The sequence below is a fragment of the Epinephelus lanceolatus genome, chromosome 1 (genome assembly GCF_041903045.1).
Source record: "Epinephelus lanceolatus isolate andai-2023 chromosome 1, ASM4190304v1, whole genome shotgun sequence".
NCBI lineage: Eukaryota > Metazoa > Chordata > Actinopteri > Perciformes > Serranidae > Epinephelus > Epinephelus lanceolatus.
In genome coordinates, this window is record NC_135734.1 from 26,241,525 (window position 1) to 26,261,354 (window position 19,830).

Consider the following 19,830-nt stretch of genomic DNA (forward strand, 5'->3'; position numbering starts at 1 on the left):
ATCCATCATGGCTCTGGCGTCACAATCCATGTGTCTTATTACAAGCCTAACCAAGCACTAAATGGAGGAATAATTGTGTCAGCAACTGTGTGAAGTGTTATTTAAGCATCACAGCCAGGAAGAGGAGGCTTAAAATTACTGTACATTAAATGAGCCTTGACAGGGGCACAGACCTGACGATCTTTTATTTAAAATGGAGCCTATTTGTGGGATCTTTGTCCAATAATAGAACATTATTACAGTTTAATTTTTGATGATTTCCTTGAGACAAAATTTTCTATTTGACCTTTCTGTCTCTCTGCTGCAGGACTGAGCCCCAGACCTGAAATCCAGCTGTCACTCCTCAGCACCTCCCTCACAGCTACATCCATCTATCTCTTCTCCACTCTCTGCCTGCATCACCTCTTTCTGGTCCCACCAGACCCCGTCTTGCGCTCTCTTTCTCTCTCCACCCCCGCCCCCCCCCCGACCCTCAGCCTCCCTGATGCCTAAGAACAGCAAGGTGACGCAGCGCGAGCAGAGCCATGAGCACGTCACAGAGTCGGTGGCTGACCTGCTCGCACACGAGGAGCCAGTCGACTACAAGAGTAGCTCCCTGAATGTAGGAGGGGCCGCTGGGAAGAAAGTCCCACAGATAGAGGTGCCTGAAAACGATGGACGCCCCGCTTGGAACAGCAAGCTGCAGTACATCCTGGCCCAGGTGGGCTTCTCTGTGGGCCTGGGGAACGTGTGGCGTTTCCCTTACCTGTGTCAGAAGAATGGAGGAGGTGAGATACTTGTATTAATCCAAGCTGTAGTGTTGCACAAGGCACACCGAGTGACTGATCTCATTTACAGACATTTACTAGAGTTCCTGTATTTTCTCAGAGATTTTTAAAATCAGTGGATCAGTGAAAGAGCTGTGCGGTGTTTAGAAGTGGTCGTTTGTGCAGCTATGTGCAAACTGTCCCGGGAATAAGTCGAGGGTCACGTAAGGCTAAGATGTATAAAAAGAATGTGCAATGTACAGAGATATAGTCCCAAAGATATGTTTAAATGTAACACATAGGTTTGACAGAGGGGAGTGTTTCAAAGAGTTTGTGTCTGTACTGGGTCGGCCACAATATTTCCTGCCCACCTGAGGGTCCTGGAGGGACGGAAGATTGTAGCCAATCACCTGCTCAGGAAATGATACACTGCAATCTGCCATTGTTCTTGGTTGTGACAGCAATGGACCAGATACTGTACCAACATACCAGAACTTAATCTTGGGGCGGCTGTGGCTCAGGAGGTAGAGTGGGTTCTCTACAAATCAGAGGATTGGTGGTTTGATCCCTGGCTCCTCCAGTCCACATGTGAAAGACATCCTTGAGTATGTGGAAGATATTCTCGAGCATGTGGATATCCTTGGGCAACATACTGATGCCCAAATTGCTCCTGATAGCTGTGTTGTTGGTGTGTGAATGTGTGTGAATGTTTATGTGAGCAGGTGGCACCTTGCATGGTAGCCTTGGCTTCCAGTGAGTGAACGTTGTTAGCTCTGTAATGTAAGTCGTTTGAGTGTTCGGAAGACTAGAAAGGTGCTACAAAAATGTAAGTAGAGTTTGCATTTAAAGCCCACAGTGGGAGGATATTAACACATATATTAATGATAATCACATAAAAGTTCTATAGCAGCTTTAAGTATGTTTTCCATGATGTGGAACATGTAATGAACATGATTTTTACACATTTAAAACCATATCCACATAGAAAACACACTTTGTCAGCTCTCTGTGATCATCAGAAGAACACACAGTTATGGAGCCATTTAGTAAAAAACTTTAACCATTCAATAACAAAGAAGTTTAATCTGGCATTTATTTCTCTATATATTTTTTATGTTGATTGGTCTGTCCGTCAGTGAGTCTCTATCACTTTGGTTCCGACTGAAATACTTCAACAAATGTTATGTCATCCTCTGGATGATCTGTAAGAACACTGAACTCTTTATCCAGTGCAACACTAGTTTATGACCAAACACCTGCAATGACATTCCCATCAGCCTCAGCTTTACTTTGTTTTTGGGCCTATTTGCAAATGTTAGCATGCTAACTGAGATAGTGAACATGTTTAATAATACCTGCTATTACAGCTTCCAAATAAGTTCAGAAACAGCCGCTCACAGACACCATAACGGGAAATATGATAAACTCACTGTCTTTGGTTTATTTTACTCACTGTTTGACTATCTAGGGTGCTTTGGTTGGTTTAAGAGCTGATTGATTTGCAAGATGTTTGGAGAGTTGCAGGATGATGCTCTAAACTGATTGTCATTTAAGTTTATTTTTTGAGGGGAAATTCAATGTTTTCACTCTTGCACACAGGTCCGAAAGACCTATACCTGCACAAAGTGGAGAGATGTCAGAGTGAGGGGGCTGCCTTGGTCAGGTGCCCCAAGCAGTTGGGGGGGTTTGGTGCCTTGCTCAAGGGCACCTCGGCATTGCCCAGGAAGTGAACTGGCACCTCTCCAGCCACCAGTCCACGCTCCATATTTTGGTCCAGACAGGGACTCGAACAGGCAACCCTCCGGGTCCCAACCCAGGTCCCTATGGACTGAGCTACTGCCGCCCCGAAAGTCCCACTGATTTGACCCTTCCCCCGAGGGAGTGGTGAGCAGCAGCGGTGCTGCGCTCGGGAATCATGTGGTGATTTAACCCCCCAATTCCAACCCCTGATGCTGAGTGCCAAGCAGGGAGGCAATGGGTCCAATTGTTATAGTCTTTGGTATGACCCGGCCGGTGATCGAACCCACGACCTCCCAGTCTCAGGGCGGACACTCTACCGCTAGGTCACTGAGCTGGTGGTGACTGACAAACAGGCCTTTACAAAAACAAAGTTCAAATCACTGTGGTATCAAACGACTTCATCAAACAATAAAACTAAGATTGACAAAATCCGCAGCCGTTAAAGACTGTATCCCCTACGGTGTCTCCACACTTCTAACTCACTTTGGCACACCTGCTTTTAACTGAAGGTTCCCGAGATGCCAGATCAGGTGGCACATTAAAGTGACTCAAAAAATAATAGGAAACTAGGACTTGCTAGATATGGCTCTAACACCTGCTAAACATCAGTATGTTGGCATCGTCACTGACAGCGTGGCTGTTAACTCTTAGTCTTCTTCTGTTTTTCCAACAATCCAGTGTAAAGTTAACAGGACATATCAAAGTAGTTTTACTAAAAAGTAACAATACAAATCTATTGGGTATCAGATTTTACATCATTTAAGTCATTTGCAGCCTTTGACACAAGAGCTGAACAATAATTCATTATTTTATAACAACTTTAAGTGGATATATTGTGATAATACCATAATGTTTATGTTATCAAAATCTAAATTAATGATTCAAAACAAACTGTAATCAAAAAACAAATACAGTTAGTATTGAAATTCTTGATTTAAAAATGTGACATGTCAGTTTTGAGGACAAATGTTCACATTAACTCCGTGATATTGATTTTCACAACACTGTCCAGCCCTATTTGACACAAGTGTTAAAATCTTCCAGACACATAAAACCAGCTTCTGCTCAGCTGCTCTAACTAGACTTTAGTATCTCCATCACCCCATCACCATCACAACCTACATGGAGCCTCCATTCAGCACAGAAGAGCCAAGAGAGCAGCTGTATTGTGCAGAAAACAGCCAAATCTAAATATAGCTGCACTATTGACTACTGCCAGCAGTTCAGGCCGGGCACCACTGATACTCTGGTTAACAGAAGAGGGCTCGATAAAAAATGTAACTGTATAGTGATGAGCTTTTATTTCTGTGCATGTAATCAGAGGCGGACACAGTGTAAACCTGTGTTCACTATAGGTGGAGAAACACCTCGTCATCATAGACTGAAAGACGTGCCAGCGCTCACAAGTCCTTTATGTTGTTGCTGCTTTACTGCCTGCGTCTGATTTACTGCATATAGGCAGGATTTATTGCTTATTGGGAGGATTTACTCACAGTAGAGACCAGTCAGGTTGTACGACCTGACGGCCATTTTTCACTCTGTAATTGTCTGTCTGGCGGCCAATTACAGACACATTAAAGGTCTGTGTTGTTTGGGAGTTATCGCTGTTTGGGCCCCTCTCCCATTTATGTTATTTCTTCCCTCCCTTTCGTGACATCCTCTATCATTTCTCCCTCCATTGTCACATCTTTATGCTCGTGACTGGAATATATTACATCTATCACGGAGTGCAGTTTATATAACATTTGATGGAGAGGATTTGCAAAATCCTGGCAAAGGCCCAGAACTCCTCACTACATTTAACCTCGCTATTCTCTCTGTTTCTGCTTTCTTGATTTAGCCTTTCGCCCCCTCTCTTCTCTCTCTGCCTCATTACTCCTCCCACCCTCAAGTGTGTGTGCCACTGTATGTAATTCCTACTTTTGATGTATTAATAGTGGTACGTGTTTGCCTGCTATAAGTCCCAGATGATGACTCACCCTTCAGATAAAACAGAGTTGCATCCTGATTATGCCTCTCTGGATTACGCTGCAAAGAGACAAATTTAGACTTCCGTCAAAATTAAAATGAAATTCAAAGAATATTCATCAGAGGAGTTGCGGACCTTGCGTCTGAGAGGAGCTGGGTGGGGGTGGACAGGTGGGTAAATATATCTCACTGGATCACATTGTGCTGGAAAACTGATGCAAAAATGATGAATTACTGTATAAATGACAATGATAAACAGCAATGTTTCTACTCACATTGTTAAAGGACCATACCAGTATATTTGTGCTGTATATTTGTCTGAAATTAACTTTTTTCACTACCTCCCAATGTGGCAGGCAAAAGTGAATTTTGGCTGCCAGTCAGGAAATTTGTCTGCCCCTTTTGAAGTCTGTGCACTAAAGGAAGTAATAATATGTTTGATATATGTGCACAAAAACATATGCATTGTAAATTCATTGTGGTTGAATTCTACCATGGCTTTTATGGAGCCCCTACACATGCTGCACACATGCACACACCTACATAAAGTAATGTTGTCACAACGCTGGAATTTCTAACTTTGATACAATACTTTTTTGGAGCATAGATGTCCTAAATAAATAGGACATTTGCAGTGATCTCAGCCTGTGGACCTTTCTGTGGCTGTCCAGCCCAGGTACATTGGTATGCGGGTGTCTGCCGTCCTTTCTTCTTTGTCTATTGTACCGACACACCCAAGACAAACTTTTTTGTTGCCCCAAGTAGGCTCAGTTTCACAGCAGCCCTAAGACTTATTCTGACTTAAACTGATATGTGTCATAGCTGGTGAAATTGATACAATAAGGCATGTACGCATGTGTGTGGGCACCTTAATAATGGTTATTACCGAGCCACTTTCAAATGTGTAGCTTTATCTAATCATCTCTATCTCACTAGATATTACTTCTCATTGTTATATCATATTCAGTATAAAATTGATCAATAGGAGCAGTCTGTTTTTTCCATCATTTTAGTTTTTGCTTGTGCCCCTTGAAAACACTTAATATCTTGTGTATTTGTATATGTTGCCAGATATTTAATACCCTGTTGATCTAAAACTGGGCTCAGTGAGTGACCCTGACCAGGGGAACCCACTGGTTGTTCTGGTTGGTACTGGTTGTGAATCATTAAAATTGTAGTTACTGTTCTTAGTGTTACTGTAATTTGAAGCATTCTCTGGCACAAGACTTTCCTTTGGGACAAATAAAGTTCTATTGAACTGAATTGAATTCAATCATACACTGACCTTACTCAACAAGTCTTTCTGTTGTGCATCTTCCCTGTCTGCCAAAGTGGCCGAAAGATTTTACCCGCCACTTACTCCATTTACTACAAATCCCCCACAGAGTGAGCAGTGTGGTGGCAAAACAACTATTTAATGAACAGTTTAAAGAAAAAGTCTTCACACGTCGGCTGTCTTTCTTGAGTTTTAATAAGCATTCATGAATGGAGTCACACACAGCAACCGCATGAACAGTCAGTCAGTGAGTGAGTGGCTAGATGTTCTTCAGCCATGCTATGCATGTCAACAGTCAAAATATATGGCACTCAGGTGGTTTCTGCAGTAAGCATCCCTAAGACACAACATCTCTTGATGCTCACAAGGACACCTTTCACCTACTTCCATTAGGCCTCTGCTGTATCTAACACTGCTGTCACAGTAAGGGTTAACTGAGCAATACACATCATACATCATAGCAAGTAAGCTTATACATAAACATGCAGAACACGCTATATGTTAAAAAAGGGTCAAATACCATAATTTTCCATCACAGCAGAAAAATATTCTGAACCCTGTTCAACATGAAGCAATCCTTTAAAAATACAACATACCACTGTTTCAGAAAGGTGCTGGTTCATTTCTGTGGTTGTTTTGAGGTTGTTGATGATGTTGCTGTTGTACTGGATTGGATCATATTAAAGTTTCTACTATTTTTGGTCTTCTGGCTGTAAATGAGGAAAACAAAATATGAAAATAAAACTAAATACCGTCTAATATGACAGCACCACAGACTACAGCCTCAAAACATATAATTTACTGTAGTTTACAAATAAGCAAGGAAAATATTGGACTTAAGAAAGGCTGAAGCTGAAAATCTGCAGCAATATGACACACTGTAAAAAGTGGTGAGTTGTGTATGTGTTGTTTACTTCATATAAAGCAAAAGATTAATCCTGTAAGGAAAAGTACTTTTACACAGTCTAGAAAAAATGACATCCTTTAATTCCCATAGCAACAACTCAAATTCTTTTCATTAGTTTGTTTTCTTTTATTGTTCTTTTGGAAAATCCATTTCTGTCACTGACAATAGACAGTTACAACACATTACATCCCTTGGTCTCTGTCTGAGACGTGTTGTCATTTCTGTTTGCACATTTACACACTTGCCTTGAAATGCTTCATACAAGCCTCCCTGTTTTTCAGGTGCCTATCTGGTTCCCTACTTCATCCTCCTCCTCATCATCGGCATCCCGCTATTCTTCATGGAGCTGGCTGTGGGTCAGAAGATCCGACGTGGGAGCATCGGGGTCTGGAACTACGTCTGTCCCAGTCTGGGCGGGATAGGGATGTCCAGTCTGATGGTGAGGGCGGATAAACCACTGATTTATATTTTCAGAATCATCTATCGTCTGTATAGCTGTAAGCTCAAAGCACACTCAGTAACACTTTCTTTAATCCAGACGAGCTGTTTGACAGCAGCATGGTGAAAAGAAGAAGTGTGGGTCCTGTGATAAGAATCAGTAAGGTTGTAATGTTAGAACAGCTGTCAGAGCCTGCAGTTAAAACAGAAACACATCAGCTGAAAGTGCACCAGTATACGGATAAAAAACAAGCCACAGCTCTAAAGAACAAACATAATCTGATCCCTAATTTAAACACAATATTATTGTGTGTGTCCTGTGCGTGATTATAACGTGTAACAGCCATGAAACTGATATGGCAACGAGCAGGATAAAGTTACAGGAACATCTGGAGTCACCACAACAGCCTCGGGCTCTCTTGGGTTTATGGGAGGTATTGACGTGTTTGAGAAGGAAAGGTAGCCTTTCTTTGGAGTTGCAGGGCGGGCGCAGAAGCAGCTATAAATATCTCGCAGAAGATCAGTGTTGAAAAGAGAGCACTTTAATTATTCATGCTTTCCTCAACCTTATTTAGCTTGTGAATGTCCTGGCTGGCAAGACTTCTCAGAAGACTGACAGCAACACGGGACGTGCACAAAGCATGCTGCCTCATTTACATGCTTTTCTCACGCTGTACAGATCTTTTTATACAGTTTAATGGAGGAAATGTGACACCCACCCAATAGCATTCTCCAGTTATCATTTCTGTTACTGTAATATATGCTTGCTGTTTATGTCATGCCTATCTATCTATCTATCTATCTATCTATCTATCTATCTATCTATCTATCTATCCAGGTGTGTGGCTTTGTGGGTCTCTACTATAACGTGATCATCGGCTGGAGCATCTTCTATTTCTTCCAGTCCTTCCAGTATCCTCTTCCATGGAGCGAATGTCCGATCAGAAGAAACGGGACACTTGCTAGTGAGTGATGTTAAACACTAACAGACAAGCAAAGTTGCGAGTGCAGCACATTTCAAACACAGAGGTGTAAATAGTTTTTTAATAACTAATAAATATTGCAACTTCTGATCAACCCTATAGATTTATAATAATACCTAGATACTGGACACCAAGATGGGACCTATTCAGTTCAGTGGAGTTTTTAGCTTCCAGGTGAATTTCTGCATAATGCCGCTCACTGAATATGTTTAGTGGTGTTTCTCCCGATGGCCCCACCCACAGGTACCCACTCAGCTCCTAGAAGATATCGCATTATGATGACATCACAGATTTTTAAAGGACAGTTTTACAAATGTAAAACCTCCATAGATCAAAACTTTATAACAGAAGAGTCATAATTACTCTTGTTTGCAATTCGAGTTGTCCTATTATCTTTTATAATGGTAGTTAAAGGGGAAAATGTTTTTAGGGCCACACTTTTTTTTCTTCTGCAATACCACAAGTGGCCACTTGGGGAAAAAATGCTCCAAGGCTTTGCTGGGAGCCTCATCAACCCACAACAATTTCAGGCTTAAAATATCAATTTCCGCTTAACTTCCTGGTTAAGCCAAACCCACTCCTTGTTTAAACTGCACCCATTACAGAGTACAGATAGGATACTGATAATTTAGTTGGCTGAACAGATACAGATACAGTTACAGATAATGGCGCACTTGCTCACAATGACAATGGCAACATGCTGATGTAAAGCAGGTAGTGTTTATCATGTTCACCATATTAGTTTGGCCGATTAGCATGCTTACGTTTGCTAATTAGCACAAAATACAAAGTGCAGCTGAGGTCAAACTCATGATGGTGCCAGGGGAAAAGTGAGAGGGTCACAGAAGTCCGTAGGATTCATCCTCTGGGGATCATGGATGTCTGTACAAAATTTCATGACAATCTTAAGTGCTATATCGTAGGCAACTGGACTTGCTTGACTTTCTTGAAGACATTTCATCTCTCATCCAAGAGGCTTCTTCAGTTTCATGACAATCTATCCAGTAGTCGTTAAGATATTTCAGTCTAGACCAAAGTGGCACTGAAGACAGAACAACAGTGACATCCATAGAGCCATGCTGCTCACACAGCTGAAAGTCAGAGACAAGAAATACAATGTGAATGCAGAAACCAGTCGGTACAAAATCAAAGGCAGGAAAACGGGAGTTTTTACTGTAGTTAATTTTTGAAAATGGCTAAAGTTGGGTCACATTTTAGCACCAGCTAAATGCAAACTCAGTCCAAAGGCAAGTACTAGGTTTACTCTACATGGAGACCTTTACATTGCTATTATGTTGCTAAGGCAGTAGTTTTGGTCCCTGTTTACTTCCTGTCAGCTACCCAGGGAAACTATAAAATATCTATTTTTATATATATATATATATATATATATATATATATATATATATATATATATATATACATATATATATATTGTGAAGTCATTAAGTGGTTTATAACACTGACAGGTTTGTTTTTTGTTTCAAATCAACCTGTTGAGTGAAATCACATTAAAATAGATGAATGCGTTCATCTAATATCAAGAGTGCGTACATTTTCAGGATTATGTTATGTCTGGAACAATATCTATTTGTGTCATTGTTATACTCAATCTTTTTAATAGTATCTACACAGTTGTCGTTATAATTCCTCACCACGTTACGAGCTGTAGGATTAAAGTTGCCTTGCAAATCGTCAGCCTATCGACGCACCTACAGCAAGCAGATCAGATCAACTGTGTTAACTTGCTTACAACTTTCTGTCACGACTTCACAGACATAATCCAGATTAAAACCCTCGGGTGTTCATTCGATTAGAAGTGATAATAACATAACCCTGAGGGGCAGCTGAGTAACGCTCAGCATGTGTGTGACTCAGCAAGGCTGCTGGCCGAGAGACAGGGAGGTGAGATTCAGACTGAAGGACGCTGATGCTGAAGGACAGCAGCAGAATGAAGTGTGTGCTTCCCTTACGTCTGTGTCCAGTGTGACAGACAAAACTTCAGATGTTATACATCCTGTCATACATCTAAGAGCTGTCCCCGCACCTGTATGTGTCTGTGTGGATTGTGTGTGTGCATCCGGATAGATGAATCTGCACCATCCTACACAATTATGTGGAGAATCGTAACACTGCTGACTCTAAACTCACACACAGTATCTTTTCCTCAGGGTAACAACAGTAATATACTGTGTAAAAAATCTCAGGTGTGGTAAACTGGAAGTTCATGCTCTGCATACTAAGCACACAGATGACCTTGTTAGCCGGCTTTACATCTGAGAGGTGTAAACCAGACGAGAATTGTGATATTGACCCTGAGCAAACACTTATTATATTTCTCCCTCTGCCCTCGCCGCGACATCCCTGCCGCATCTTCACACCCATTTCTCGTCCTCCATACTCATTATCACCCAAACTAAAGCTCCATCTCCTTCTGTCTGCAAAACACACAGTTGTGGAGCCAGAGTGCGACAAAAGCTCAGCCACGACCTACTTCTGGTACCGTCAGACTCTGAACACCACCAGCACCATCGCAGAGAGCGGCGGCCTCAACGTCAAAATGACCCTGTCACTGCTGGTGGCCTGGATCATCGTCTGCCTCGCCGTCATCAAAGGGATCGCCTCCTCTGGGAAGGTAGTGGAAAGGATGAGGCAGAAGTGGGTGACACGATGACAGAAAACTGGTTTCCATCTCCTGAATGTATGTTATGTTTTTTTCCCACTTCCACAGGTGATGTACTTCAGCTCTCTTTTCCCCTACGTGGTGCTGTTCTGTTTCCTGGTCAGAGGTTTAATGTTGAAGGGATCAGTGGATGGCATCGCTCACATGTTCACTCCCAAGGTGAAACTTTATTCCTCCCAGCCATGCTGACAAATGCTCAGTAATGAAGTTATGACCTGACTTTCTCTCTCTCTCTGTCTCTCACAGCTGGAGAAGATGCTGGAGCCCCAGGTGTGGAGGGAGGCAGCCACCCAGGTGTTCTTCGCCCTGGGTCTGGGTTTTGGAGGAGTCATAGCCTTCTCCAGTTATAATAAGATCGATAACAACTGTCATTTTGACGCCGTGCTCGTCTCTATCATCAACTTCCTCACCTCCATTCTGGCCACGCTGGTGGTGTTTGCTGTGCTGGGCTTCAAGGCCAACATCATGAATGAAAAGTGTGTCGTAGAGTAAGTTCACACCTGGAAAAGCTTCTTTTCCTGAAGCATTATTCATACTGTTTGGTTGTATTTATTTTACTTGATATCTTTAAAGTCTGTACATTTTAATGCTGCAACAATTAATCGATTAATTGTCAACTATTCAATTAATTACCAACTAATCTGATAAATGATGAAATGGTTTGAATAAGTTTTAAGGAAAAAAGTAAAAAATTCTTTGATTCCAGCTTCATTATTATCAGTATTTTCTGGTTTCTTTACTTCTCCTCCTAATCATTAGCTGCAGCCGCAGCACATTTGTTCTCTGCACTGTGTTGAGAGCGACTGAGACCAGACTTGAATATGTCAGCATGCTTGAACAGTAGAGTTGATTGTGATTCTATCTCTGCAGAAACGCTGAGAAGATCCTGGGATATCTCAACTCAAACGTCCTGAGCCACGATCTCATCCCTCCACATGTGAACTTCTCCCATCTCACCTCATCAGACTACGCCGAGATGTATGGGGTCATCAAGACAGTGAAGGAGGACAGCTTCACCCAGCTGGGTCTGGAGCCTTGTGTCCTGGAGGACGAGCTTAACAAGGTGAGTCTTTGGCACAGTCCTGGTACAGCCGATTCTACAGCATGTTCCATGTTTACTTGATTTCAGTCCTCTGTCCGTCTCTGTGCAGTCTGTCCAGGGCACCGGCCTGGCCTTCATCGCCTTCACAGAGGCCATGACTCATTTCCCAGCATCTCCGTTCTGGTCGGTCATGTTCTTCTTCATGCTAATCAACCTCGGTCTGGGCAGCATGATCGGCACCATGACTGGCATCACCACACCTGTCCTCGACACTTACAAGGTCCAGAAGGAGCTGTTCACAGGTGAACCTTCCTCACTGACACTGTCGGCTGTTTGCAACCTCCTGACTCAGCACTGCATTGAAGCACATTTGGGAACGGGCTGCATTAGGCTTTGTGTTATTGCTTTGTGTGTAATGAATTCAGAACAGGAAGCAAAGCAGCTTACTGCCAGTAAAACCATTTTATTTTTCATTTTCTCATCTATTAAGTCAAACGCTCATCATTTCCTCTGAAGGAGCGCTAATTATTGTTCTTCTTCTCTGGGTTTGTTTCAGTGGGTTGCTGCATTGTGGCCTTCTTCTGTGGCCTGCTCTTTGTTCAACGCTCAGGAAATTACTTTGTCACTATGTTTGATGATTACTCTGCCGGACTGCCTCTCACAGTCGTGGTCATCCTGGAGAATGTGTCTGTCACGTGGATTTATGGCACAAAAAGGTACAACTGGCTGTGGTTTGTGCGCATGTGCCTGCAGTTCATCACGCTGCAATTTAAAATATAGAAATATAACTGGAACAGAGGTGTGTTAAGTAAGTGTAAAATCATATAATGGGCCATGATCATTACTGTTCACGTTTCTGTTGTTCTTTCTCCGTCAGGTTCATGCAGGACCTGGAGGACATGTTGGGTTTCCGACCGTGCATAATCTATTTCTACCTGTGGAAGTATGTCTCCCCTCTGTGTCTCATTGTGCTCATCACAGCCACCATCATAGAGATGGCCATCAGCCCACCAGGATACAACGCCTGGGTCCAAGACCTGGTCAGTGCGTGCGTGCATTTTGTTTGAGGTGTCTTTTCTTTTCTTTTTTTATTCTTCAGGGTTTTTTTTTCTTGACCACCAGGTCTGTGGTCAGAGGGTAACTTCAACATCCTGTTTGTAATTTCTTTTGTCATTTTCGTCATGAGGAATTTTGACAAAAGTCTCCTAGAGAAATATGTATCCCCCCAAAAAGCCCTTGTATTTCTTACAAAAGGTGTGTCTCTTTGCACATATGTAAGGTAATAACAGTGAGTGGGCGTTATGACTGAAAACAGGGTCTCCAGCCATGTAAGGCTCTGTGAGGCTGGTGACTTGAGCTACATGCTAATATCAGCATGCTAACATGCTCACAATGACAAGCCTGACCAACGTAGATATACTATTCAGGATGTTTCTATCTTTAAATTCATACATAAGTAATGCTGAAATACACCAAGCTGCTGGGAAGTGCAGCCTGTGGCAATGTCTGTGAAAGGTTGTGGTGGCTACTCTGAGCTGCGACAGTTTGATTCTGTGGCCAAGTGCAGCCAAACTAAACGTTGGGGATGGTAACTTTCATTGGAAAATTGCGGCCAGAGAATACCCACAGTCAATCAGTAGTCACTCCTGTGACTCCTGTGACACGTTGACCTTTGTTAGAAGATTTCCCCCCACCTGGAACATATGAACACGCTTCCCAGCTGCAGAAAAATTAAATTATTATTGAGAACTACACTTCACTGCTGCTTGGTGTGTCTTCAGTGACCCACTACATGTGTGTGGTGGATATTTTTCTACAGAGACTCTGCCCTCTGCCTGTATTTTCTTACTTTCTTCTTACTTTCTGTGTTCGGGACGTTTATGGGCGTGTACCCGCACAGCAGCCCTTAGGTGAGGTCAGGGTTTTATAAAAAGGTGCCGACCAAGTGCCAGATTGTAGGCAGGACGCATCCAAGAGACACAGCGCAGAAAAACACAAATATAGTGAGATGACATGCCAAATAAGAATCTGGGGTACACCTAAGGCTGATGGGACTGGGAATTTGATTCGTCTTGAGTACTGGACAAATTCAAATTTTGACCTTGCACGGTGCAAGATAAAAACATATGTGATCACTTAAGTTATTGCAATTCATCCTGAGGGGAACATAAATGTGTGTATCAAATGTCGTGGCAATATATCTAAAAGTTTAACAGTTGTTGAGACATTAGACCCAAAACCACAATGTGAACCTCATGACAGCAATGGAGGTAAAGTCAGAGCTTCACCAAACTCAGCAAGATCTTCTGGGGACCATAAATGTCTTTTCAAGTTTCATGGCAATACCTCCAACAGTTGTGGCGATATGTCTGTCTGAATCAACGCAATTAGCCGACTATCAGATTGATATAGTCATCATAGAGCAATGGCTACAAAAACACAGCAACACTCTCCATTACAACAAAAAAAGATTACATATAAATTATCATTTAACCCTTTGTGTTTGTCTGCAGGCTCAGGAACGCTTCCAGAGCTACCCTCCCTGGGCACTGGCCATGTGCTTCGCTCTCATCATCGTGGCCATGCTTCCTCTCCCTGTTGTCTACATCGCCCGTCGCTTCAACCTGATGTCAGATGGCTCCAACAAGCTGTCTGTCTCCTACCGCAAAACCATGATGAAGGACATATCCAACCTGGAGGAGCAGGACGAGTCCAGGTTCATCCTTGGCGCTAAGCCCGGTGAGGCACCATCATCGACGCCAGCACGCAGGCCCTACCTGACTCCAGGAGGAACCAAAACCCTGGACCCCAACTCGCTGTCTCCAAACATCTGCTACGGCACGAGCTACCAGAACGCTGCCATCAGCCCCACCACACCGACTACACCGACCATGCCCACCACTCCAGATTCTGACTCTTGACTGCTGTCCAAACGCCCCTCAGACACCCAGTCCTGTAGCACAGTTTACCTTCCAGCCATAGAGTCTCCACTGGGGGTCACTGCAGCGCCAAGAATCACCACCGCTGCCCCACTAACACCACAAAACTGTATGTAGCTGCCCAGTTTATCTGAACACACGCTTCCCAAAATAACACCAAGGAACCACATGGGGAAAAAAAAGACAAAATTCTTAACAGTAAATTAAACACTGAAATCAGGGTGAGGTTGACAGTGACACACTATACATCTGTATCTATTCTGTATATAACATCACAGGGTTTATGTGCTTAAGACAAAGTTCTGTGATCTGCTTTTCTTTGCCTTAGTATAAGGATCCTCGGCAGACACAGCCCCCCCACACAGGTTATAATGCACATCCCTGTCTGCACAGTGCAGGGGATCTGAAAGAATGTAGAGTGGAGCCAGTGTGGTCCTGGTGGCTGAACTGGTTTTCACTCAGCACACTGGCACAGAGAGCCGAGATGAATGTTAATTTAATTATTTAAAAGGAATACTTCACCCTCCAAAAGATTCTCTTTATATCAATTACTCATCCTGTGTTACGTTGAATTTTTGAAGAAAACATTTGTCTTGCATGCCTCTGGTGAAAAAAAGACCCAAAAACAGAGGAAGTTCTTGATGAATTAAGGTCATAGGGATCCACATAAACAACAGCAAGACTGTATCAAAAGATCTGTTTCCAAACTCTCACACAACTCATGCAGTATAACATTTATCCAGTTGTATATTCAGCACTTTACAGGCAGCCCTTTTCAATGGGAAACAGAACTGAAAGCCAGACTCCATTGACCAAAACTGTAATTTTACCTCACTGAATACAGGAGCTGCTGGTCTACTCCTTCCTCGATCAGTGAGTTTGTTTGTATAATTGTGTGACTTTGGTGAATCCCAACTAACCATTTAAAACACCAAAGTCACATAGTAGCGCTGACACAGTAACTGATGAAGGCAGCAGTAGACCAGCAGCTCCTGTGTTTAGTGTGGTAAAATTGCTGCTTTTGTCAATGGAGTCTGGCTTTGAAGAGATCATAAGTTTCACTTTCAGTTCAGTTTTAAATTGTAATATTGTAGCAAAAATGCTTGTGTTTAGGAAGTACTGATCATACGACTGGATACATGAGACTTGGATTATACTGCATTAGTCATGTGAGAGTTTGTAAATGGATATTTTGCTGTTGTTAAACAAAGACTCCCATAACTTTTCACCAAGAATTTTATGTTTTTGGATTCTTCGTTCGGCAGGGGCATGCAAGAAAAACAAAGCTTTCTTTACAAATTCAACACACACAGAGTGAGTGACTGATTATCAAATGATCATGTGAGGGGTAAAGTGTTACTTTAATGTGTCCTACGTAGTGGTACTGTGTGTCAAAGCCATATAGTCTAAGTTATTTTCTATAAAACATATGCAGTGATTTCAGTGAGTACATACAGTATGTCTACACGAGGACCTTTGTTCAGATGCTTGAGCTAGAAAACACGTCTCACTGTGCAGATCTATTTTCACACAGCTCTGTTTACTTACAGCTGCTCTAAAGACATCCATTTATGTTCTGTTCCAATTCCCTGCTGTGTTCTGTGTGTAGCCGTATCGTTAATTCTGTGTAAACAGTGGTATGCAGTATAGTCATATGATATAGGATAATATGATTTAAGCCACAGTCTCGTCATCTGTGACACACACATGTTATGACATGTTCAGTTTCTCCACCAAAGAGTAAACAGTAGACAACACTTGAAATCTACATGTTTAGGTTACAGTGTCATAGAGAGGATATGTGTTGAAAGGGAACTACAAATAGCGAAGCCTTAAACACAAGGCATGTAAATTCCTCAGTGACAGAAAGCACAGCTTGTTCCTGTGAATTTGAAACACTTAATTTTGGCTTTGTTGCTACGACACTACAAAAGCACAAAGATATTACACAGTTATTGTGCACACATGAAACACTAACCTTAATTGTTGACGTATTGTTTTGAAGATTTCTGCACATGTGGCATTAAAAAGCTGCAGTTGAATATGTACCACACAATGAGTAAGCAATATTTAGATTGGAGCACAAACTATGTTCACTATGGACCAAAAGTAATAGCAATGAAAATGGAATAACAAAAATGAGCAATGGACCAAAAGATTGAGGAAGTTAAGGCACAAGAATCCAAACAATGGAATATTATGAGCTTCTGTATGCCTTGTATACCATACATACATGCACAAACAAACATACACATATGCTCAGTGCACACTGTCTCTGTATATTTGTGGGAAAATAAACCTCATGAAGTGTTACTGAAATAGACACCACAGTTCCTTTGCGATGAAGATCTTTGACCCTTGGTTGAACCGACGTTAAACCAGAGGAAGAGGATACTATTATTTATTTTTTTATCACAGTATTCAAAGCCATGGTGTTACGGATTAAATGGACTATATTTATATTTCTGTATATTTGCAGTGTACGTAGGTGTGATGAACAACAAAGATTTATCTTTTAAAAGTGACCAGTATATATACGTATATATATATATACTGTATATTTTCATCTTGTGTGATGCTTATTTAAAATGTATATTTTAAGACTTATCTATTTTGTAGTTTGTGTAGCTGATTCTTGTTGTGGGGTGTGAAAATGCTGCTGGGAGGTGAAGTGTAGTCCTGTTTAGGCAGCAGCTGGTTCTCTGTTGTGTTCATGAGAGCTGTGTGTTCTTCTGGCTGCACCTGGTGTTAGATGACATTCACTCACGTGTCCCCACTTTAGCTTTACTGTTCTGCCTGTTTTTAGCCACACTAGCACCACCTCCATTTACAACAGTGCCATCTAGCAGATCAAACGTTCCTCTAGTCCAACACTTAATAATGAGCACAACTGAGCCTATCTATAGCTGAGACTGAAAATTGAGCCGGCACGTTTAGACTGAACTTAAAGGAAATTTTCGGCAAATACTCATCCATCCATCCATCCATCCATTTTCATCCGCTTATTTGGGGCTGGGTCGCGGAGGCAGCAGGCCAAGCAAAGCACCCCAGACATCCCTCTCCCCAGTCATGCTTTCCAGCTCCTCCTAGGGGACCTCCTACCAGTGAGATGTGCCCGAAACACCTCCAGCGGGAGGCGCCCAGGAGGCATCCTGATCAGATGATAAAACTCATTTTGACCACCAACTCATTCTTTCGGTCACTACCCAGAGCTCATGACCATAGGTGAGGGTTGGGATGTACCATCACTCATTAACAAGACCGCAAGATGCTTGAACTCCCTAGTTTGAGGCAGTAACTCTCCCCCAATCTGGAAGGGGTAATCCATTGGTTTCTGGCAGAGGATCATGGCCTCAAATTTGGAGGTGCTGACTCTCACCCCGACCATTCCACACTCGGCTGCCCAGTGGAACTGCCCCAGTGCATGCTGGAGGTAACCATGCGACAACAGAACCACATCATCTGCAAAAAGCAGAGATGCAATTCTGAGTGTTGGTGTTTTGCAGTTAAAGTTTAATCAACAGAATGGCCACTGTGTTACATGTTTTTGTTTCAGCCCAGACTGTGTCTCACTAACTCAAACTCTTCTAATATTAACCTGCAGACCTGGGTCCTTATTACTTCTGTCACTGAACTGGAGATGGAGTGGTACATGTAGATGCAAATTTTTCATGCACATTTTTCATGCAAGTTAAACCAGTGCACAATGACATGAGCATGCTTCATTTTTCCCTGAACATTGTTGTATTGCAGGACTGCTAGTGTGGCTCTAAACTTAAAGTCTACTTTTATCTCTTGTCTCGTTTTAGTCAGTGTAAGCCAGGCACCTCCTGCTGAGAGGGTGTCATGTAGAGATGTCTCTGTTGTTCAAGTCTGTAAATAATCTTGTGTAATCAAACTATTCTGAAGATAGATTTTATCCGTGTGAAGTATATTGATGTCTTAAAAAGTAGGCTGTTAAGTGCAACATAAAGTAATAATGAATGTGATTAATGCACTTTTTTTCACTAGGACTGCAAAAAAAAGTTAGCGTTTTGTTTTGTTGTCCTCATTGTGTAAAAGCAATATTATTAAACTGCAGAGTAATCTGACACATTAGTGTCAGCTAATAGCAATGATTAGGAACTGCCCCTTACAGCCAAAGGGATGTAATGACTCCTCCTTACAAGTGCTGGTGTGTGTATGCGTATGTAAATATAATAAAGGTGTGTGTGTGTGTGTGTGTGTGTGTGTGCGTGCGTGCGTGTGTGCGTGCGTGCGTGCGTGCGTGCGTGTGTGTGTGTGTGTGAGAAATATATATAGGTGTGTAGATTCCTTCTTAATACCTGTGGGTGCAGGGCCTTACTGAGCACACGTTTCGAGCACTGTCTGTCTGTACAGGAGACACGTTTCTAAATGTCCCTTTACAGCTTCTTCCTCTCTTTCCTCCGTCATATTATCATTGTATGATACTGACATTTATTGTAAAAATAAATTGTGAACATCACCAAAAATATTAATAATAAAGAGTGGACAAGCTGCTGTCGAATTTCTGGATTTTTTTTGTGGTTTGAAATTGAGTCAAAACTTTGTACAGCCTCACACGGCTGTTTGCATGGCTGTAGACCAGGGACACTCAACTCCCTGTACCCAGGGGCCACTTCTGCAAAATGACAGGAGGCCAGAAGCCAGTTAATAAACAAACATTTATTATTTATATACCATTTTTCCCGTGTAAGGGCAGTACCTTGTGGGTAACCTGTGAATGTGTGATGTGTGCTTCGGTGCGTAGAGGTAAGCAGCTCACTCGGGGTATCATGGTGAAGACGTATGCAGCAAATAGTGATGATTTACATTGTGATGCATTCACGTTCTATTTAGTAAAAATCAGTATTGGGTGACAGTAAATTATAATGTTCTCATGATGTGTTCAATGTAATCTTGTAAAACTAATAAATACAGTTGTTTGTAGAATCATTTTTGATGTTTTCACAGCATTATAAAATTGATATTAGAGAAGGAAGTATGATGTGTCATATATAGTAAAAAGGCATTTTGCTTATTTTTTTTAATTAAAAAAAATAAGGGGGGAGAGGGGCTTGCCTAAGGCACCAAATGTGCTAGGGCCG

The 19,830-nt window shown here is 42.1% G+C and overlaps 1 protein-coding gene across 1 annotated transcript; it reads left to right on the plus strand.

Annotated features, from left to right (window-relative positions):
- Window positions 1–313: 313 nt before the first annotated feature.
- LOC117257018 (sodium-dependent neutral amino acid transporter SLC6A17-like) lies at window positions 314–14,873 on the plus strand. Its single transcript, XM_033626823.2, has 11 exons — window positions 314–767; window positions 6,919–7,076; window positions 7,914–8,040; window positions 10,512–10,693; window positions 10,790–10,900; window positions 10,988–11,229; window positions 11,612–11,804; window positions 11,893–12,085; window positions 12,340–12,499; window positions 12,661–12,823; window positions 14,297–14,873. Exons 1-11 carry the CDS (start codon window positions 485–487, stop codon window positions 14,702–14,704), a joined length of 2,220 nt encoding a protein of 739 aa, XP_033482714.2. The 5' UTR covers window positions 314–484; the 3' UTR covers window positions 14,705–14,873.
- The last annotated feature ends 4,957 nt before the right edge of the window (window positions 14,874–19,830 follow it).

Excerpts from the sequence above, each read along its gene's own strand:
- LOC117257018 (XM_033626823.2), top strand. The coding sequence starts at position 485 with ATGCCTAAGAACAGCAAGGTGACGCAGCGCGAGCAGAGCCATGAGCAC. Across the intron at positions 11,805-11,892 it reads TGGAGGACGAGCTTAACAAG|TCTGTCCAGGGCACCGGCCT; the intron begins GTGAGTCTTTGG and ends GTCTCTGTGCAG. Across the intron at positions 12,500-12,660 it reads TGGATTTATGGCACAAAAAG|GTTCATGCAGGACCTGGAGG; the intron begins GTACAACTGGCT and ends TTTCTCCGTCAG.